The sequence below is a fragment of the Phyllopteryx taeniolatus genome, chromosome 6 (genome assembly GCF_024500385.1).
Source record: "Phyllopteryx taeniolatus isolate TA_2022b chromosome 6, UOR_Ptae_1.2, whole genome shotgun sequence".
Classification (NCBI taxonomy): domain Eukaryota; kingdom Metazoa; phylum Chordata; class Actinopteri; order Syngnathiformes; family Syngnathidae; genus Phyllopteryx; species Phyllopteryx taeniolatus.
In genome coordinates, this window is record NC_084507.1 from 12,777,992 (window position 1) to 12,784,122 (window position 6,131).

The following is a 6,131-nucleotide window of genomic DNA, read 5'->3' on the forward strand; positions in this document are numbered from 1 at the left end:
TGAAATGAAGTCGTAACTTGCTCATATCTCAACCTTTTTTTAGGCTTTCTTTTTTGCTATCAATCCAGAACATTTAGCGAGGAAAAAAGATAAAAGATATATATTTTTACTTGTCCTCCGTCGTTATGGTATAACGTTGTACGAAATCGTATGCAGCACAATGTACAGGTTGGTCTTTTGGTTTTCTTGCCGTCCATACACATGGACTGCGCCGACGACTTTGACCCTCCTATCTTAGAAACGCCGTAGGCACGCATCTCGAAAGGGACGTGGGGTATGTACCTATTAATGTTTGTTTTCAGTACTGTGATGTGATAAAGCACTGTTTACTATGGAAGTACAGTAAAACAGTTGTGCTCGTTTACATAACCTATTCAGTGATTCAGAGTAATTCACCTTCTGCCATCTCATGGTAGAACATTTCACAGTTTTGTCTCTCACCGTATACAGTGCGTTGCTGGCTTGCTGGCATAGATAGATAAACAAGTGGTTGGGAATCATTCATCATCACTGTCATAAACAATTGATTTAAATGTATAATAGTACGAATATTGGATTAAAAGGCGTGACTGACTCACCAAGTCAGATTTTTTTAAAAGCATATTGAGTCTGTATTAAATCGCTAGAATGGATTTGAAAAATTTGGGAGTCTATTTATAGTAAATCAAGGGTCACCAACATGGTGCCGGCGGGCACTATGTAGAGCCCAAGGACCACGAGTAGCCCGCAGGCCCGTCCTAAATATAGCTAACCAGTGATGGGACATTGTGATTTTCTAGGAATGTTGTGGAAGTGATCATATGAAAATGTAAAGACTGGAAGAGATTGATAGAAATAAAAGTGTTGCATATTAATATTTATCAGTTTCCTAATTATTGTGAGAAATCATTAACACGATCAGTATCTTCACATAAATGATTATCACTAATTATTACTAATAACATGGAATAATAACATTATTAACTTTCCAAACTCCAAAAGCACTAACTCATTTTTTCAATTTCACCTTTTTCTTTATTACACATAACCATCCTTCAGTTATCACATCAGATACACCAAATATTAATAACCTCATCCTCCCTATACCTTCAATCATTTACCCTATATCCATCCTTCCCAATACACGATTTCACGCCTTCCTCATATATTACACCCCCCCCAACTATTAATTTCAATTTATCCCACTTTACTCAACATTCTGTCTTCCAACAATATATCCAACCATAATCACACATCACACATCCTATCCAATCCCTCCTACACAACTATATTATCCAACAACCCAATTAAACCTCTCATCATATATATATCAAAAAAACTTCTAAATCATCTTTCTACCCCACATAAACAAAACCAATCCCACACTACATAATTTCCCAAAATACCCTTTCCCTCCAAAATAACACCACCAATCACACCAATACCCCAACATCCCCTACAAAACCCCATACAATACAAAAATCCACCCCATTATCATAAAATTCCCTAATCAACCCCATCCCACTAAAAACTAACCCAATCAATCTTCACTTTCTCAACCTATTCCCTAAAAAAAAAACCCCCCCCCCCCCCCCCCCCCAAAAAAAAAAAAAAAAAAAAAATAACCCCCCCCCCCCCCCCAAAACCTGAAAAATATATAAAAATCCACCCATCCCTCCCCCCCCCCCCCCCAAAAAACCCCCCCCCCCAATTATATTGTATAATCCCCCCCCCCCCCCATATTATTTTTTCCTCATTTTTACCCCGTCCCGAGCCGTACCAATTATTATATAAAGTATATATATTGTTTTACAATAATGCTTAACTATATTTATATTTTCATAAACTTGTGGATGGAAAAAGCGAGGCGTGGCGAATCTCTGTCACTGAAAGATAAGTGAGCTTTCACAAAAAAATTACTTAGCGATATCCAGCTGGCAGCGAAGCAAAGCTGTTAAACTTACAGCGGTGGGCAAACTGCGGCCCGTGGGCCACATCCGGCCCATTGATTGGTTCAGTCCGGCCCGCCAAAGATTTGTACAGAATCGCCCAAATCATATCAAAATCATGACTACATTCATTTGACCTTGTCCTGTAATGCTCAGTAGTTCCACCAGGTTGCGCTGTAATGCCCAGTGGTTCCACCAGGTAACGCAGTAGGTACAGTGATACAAAGACTTGACTTTGGCTCTTCTGTTTTTACTCTGCTACTACTCTGAACTCTCTCAACAATGAGTGGGCCAAAGAAAAGAAAAGTCTACAGTGCGTGCTGAGTGTTAAATATAGAATGCACTACGAAATACTTTTTCACTGAAATCCGGTCAAAGGCTGTATGTCTAATTTGTTAAGAAACCATTGCGGTTTTAGAGCAAAATAACCTCAGCCGTCACTTTTCTACCAAGCATCCTGATTATGCTAACAGCCAATAAACGCAGGAAAGCTTGCAGACTCAGCAAAACACCTTTATCTGACAAACTGCCGTCCAAGATTCAGTCACACAAGACCCTGAAACAGCGCCATGGGAGCTGCAGATGGAACTGATTGATCTCCATTGTGACACTGTCTTAAAAGAGAAGTTCAATTCTTTTGTTTTATGCTTCATTAAGCGCAGACACATTTCCAAAAATCCAGAAGATGGCACACAGGATGCTGGTGGTGTTTGGCTCTACATATGTGTGTGAACAGACTTTTAGTGTGATGAACACCAACAAAACATCCTACAGATCCCAGCCGAGCGATGAACACCTCAGATGTGTTCTGAGAATTGCCACAATAAAACTAACACTTCGATGCACTGGCAAAAAAAAAAAAAAAAAAAAAAAAAAAAAAAAGGTGATCAACAAAACAACACTGTTCCCATCCATCCATTTTCTGAGCCGCTTCTCCTCACTGGGGTCGCGGGCGTCCTGGAGCCAATCCCAGTTATCATCGGGCAGGAGGCGGGGTACACCCTGAACTGGTTGCCAGCCAATCGCAGGCCACATACAAAGAAACAACCATTTGCACTCACATTCACACCTACGGGCAATTTAGAGTTGTCAGTTAACCTACCATGCATGTTTTTGGGATGTGGGAGGAAACTGGAGTGCCCGGAGAAAACCCACACAGGCACGGGGAGAACATGCAAACCCCACACAGACGGGGCCGGGGATTGAACCCAGGTCCTCAGAACTGTGAGGTAGACGCTCTAACTAGTCGGCCACCGTGCCGCCACACTGTTCCCATTAAAAGTAAATCTAAGTATTAACACTACAATGCCTTTTGTGTGTGTGTGTGTGTTTTATATGTAAGCATCTAGTCCTGGCTTGGTCCACCTGTCAAATTTTAAGTCAATGTGGACCCTGAGGCAAAAAGTTTGCCCACCCCTGGTATACAACAATGTACTTACGTTGTGTATTATACGAATGGAACCAACAGCTTCTGAAATATCCACACTCTCTTTAATTTCTAGCAATCGCGCCATGTTGCTTGTGGTTCGATTAAAAAAAGAAAATAAAATACATACAACGTATGTGGTCCTTCTAAACAATGTTTCCCAATGAGAATTGCAATTTTTCCATTGCAGCGACTTGATTTCATCAAAACAAGGACATTTGGAAATATTTTCATTTTCCACTTCAGGAAAAGTCATCAAACTTCAGGGTAAAAAATGACATTTAGGGTATTTTTATTGCAGTCAAATGACAAAACAGGTTAAATTTGACCCGAACAGTATGTAAGGGTTAATACAGTGGTATCTTGACTTATGAGTTTAATTCCTTCCTTGACCAAGCTTGTAAACTCAATTTATTTGTGCAGTACATCTAATCAATTTTCCCCATTGAAATGAATTGAAATGCCAATTAGTATGTTCAGTACAACAAACTAGCACCTAAATGTAAAAAAAGAGAATGTAAAGAAATAAAATGGTTTCATACAATGCAATTACATGTGTTGGGTGTGTACCTAATTAGTGGCCTAATGGCCTAATAAGTGACATCAGGGGCTGGAGTCAGGTTGGCCAGTGGTTAGTCTGCATGTGAGCATCTGGACATGAGCTGTGGCTAACAGCAGCTAGCTCAATGAGAGTCTTCCTTCAATATACGTCTGAAATTGCATCGGCAACTGTGGCTCTCCTCGCCCACATACTGTATGTGAGGGCATTACTGTACCTGATTGCATCGTTTTTTTTTTCTTTTTTCCATGTCACTCGCGCGTCTAAAATAATCGATCAGACGACCGCATGGAACTCGTAAGTCAAGGTTTCTCTGTAATGTTTTTAATCATTAATTAATTTTCATATGGATTAGGGAACTTTTGGCACATCACCGACCTGCACTGGGACCCGAGCTACGACCTGGGCAAGAACCCCAAAAGGGTGTGTGAGTCCAGCGGTATCAGACCGACGCCCCAGGCAGGTCCGTTTGGTGACCATGCCTGCGACTCCCCCTGGAACCTCATCAACTCCTCCGTTCACGCCATGAAAGATATTCTCCCCAACCCGGATTTCATTGTGTGGACAGGGTAGGTCGTCTCTGAGACTTTAGGACAGTGAAATGTGGTTCAAATTCAGTTAGTTTTAATTAGTTTTTAGAACACGTTTTCTTGTTTCTATCAGTTCCTCTTTTTTTAAACTACTTAATTTAAGTTCAGTTTTTATTTGTTTTAGTGTTAGGTTATTTGTAATTTGGGGTATTTGTGCGAACAGGGCTTGACAAAAATTTTTTGGGTCACCAGGCACTGTGACTACTGGTTTCCCAGAGTAACTAGCCACTAAGCATTTTAACAAGACACAATTTTCAATTGTATATGTAAGTTTATTTCCGAACTGAAACACATTCGTCAAAGGGAGGGTTGGGGGGTGCTGAGCGAACATTATTTAAATTAAAGATTAAATTAAATTAATTTAAAAAGTTCCCTTTATATACTATATATATATATACACAACCCCAATTCCAATGAAGCTGGGACGTTGTGTTAAACATAAATAAAAACAGAATACAATGATTTGCAAGTCATGTTCAACCTATATTTAATTTAATACAGTACAAAGACAAGATATTTAATGTTCAAACTGAAAAACTTTGTTTTTAGCAAATAATCATTAACTTTTAATTTTATGGCTGCAACACATTCCAAAAAAAGCTGTGACAGGTGGCAAAAAAGTTGAGGAATGCTCATCAAACACCTGTTTAGAACATCCCACAGGTGAACAGGCTAATTTGGAACAGGTGGGTGCCATGATTGGGTATAAAAGGAGCTTCCCTGAATTGCTCAGTCATTCACAAGCAAAGATGGGGCGAGGTTCACCTCTTTGTGCGTGAGAAAATAGTCAAACAGTTTAAGGACAATGTTCCTCAACGTACAATTACAAGGAATTTAGGGATTTCATCATCTACGGTCCATAATATCATCAAAAGGTTCCGATAATCTGGAGAAATCAGTGCAGGTAATCGGCAAGGCCGAAAACCAACATTGAATGCCCTTGACCCTCGATCCCTCGGGCGGCACTGGATCAAAAACCGACATCAATGTGTAAAGGATATCACCACATGGGCTCAGGAACACTTAAGAAAACCAATGTCAGTAAATACAGTTCGGCGCTACATCCGTAAGCGCAACTTGAAACTCTACTATGCAAAGCAAAAGCCATTTATCAACAACACCCAGAAACGCTGGGCCTGAGCTCATCTAAGATGGACTGATGCAAAGTTGAAAAGTGTTCTGTGGTCCGACGAGTCCACATTTCAAATTGTTTTTGGAAATTGTGGACATCTTGTCCTCCGGGCCAAAGAGGAAAAGAACCATCCGGACTGTTATGGACGCAAAGTTAAAAAGCCAGCATCTGTGATGGTATGGGGCTGTGTTAGTGCCAATGGCATGGGTAACTTACACATCTGTGAAGGCACCATTAATGCTGAAAGGTACATACAGGTATTGGAGAAACATATGCTGCCATCCAAGCAACGTCTTTTTCATGGACGCCCCCTGCTTATTTCAGCAAGACAATGCCAAACCACATTCTGCACGTGTTACAACAGCGTGGCTTCGTAGTAAAAGAGTGCGGGTACTAGACTGGCCTGCCTGCAGTCCAGACTTGTCTCCCATTGAAAATGTGTGGCGCATTATGATGCGTAAAATACGACAACGGAGACACCGGACTGTTGAACGGC

At 40.6% G+C, this 6,131-nt stretch overlaps 1 protein-coding gene across 1 annotated transcript in view; it reads left to right on the top strand.

The window, feature by feature from the left end:
* smpdl3b (sphingomyelin phosphodiesterase acid like 3B) overlaps nt 1-6,131 on the top strand; it is a 12,869-nt gene continuing 6,738 nt past the window's right edge. The window contains exons 1-2 of the mRNA XM_061776704.1: nt 1-274; nt 4,269-4,482. Coding sequence (XP_061632688.1) covers nt 4,439-4,482 — 44 coding nt within the window. The 5' untranslated portion in view covers nt 1-274; nt 4,269-4,438. The remainder of the gene's footprint in view (nt 275-4,268; nt 4,483-6,131) is intronic.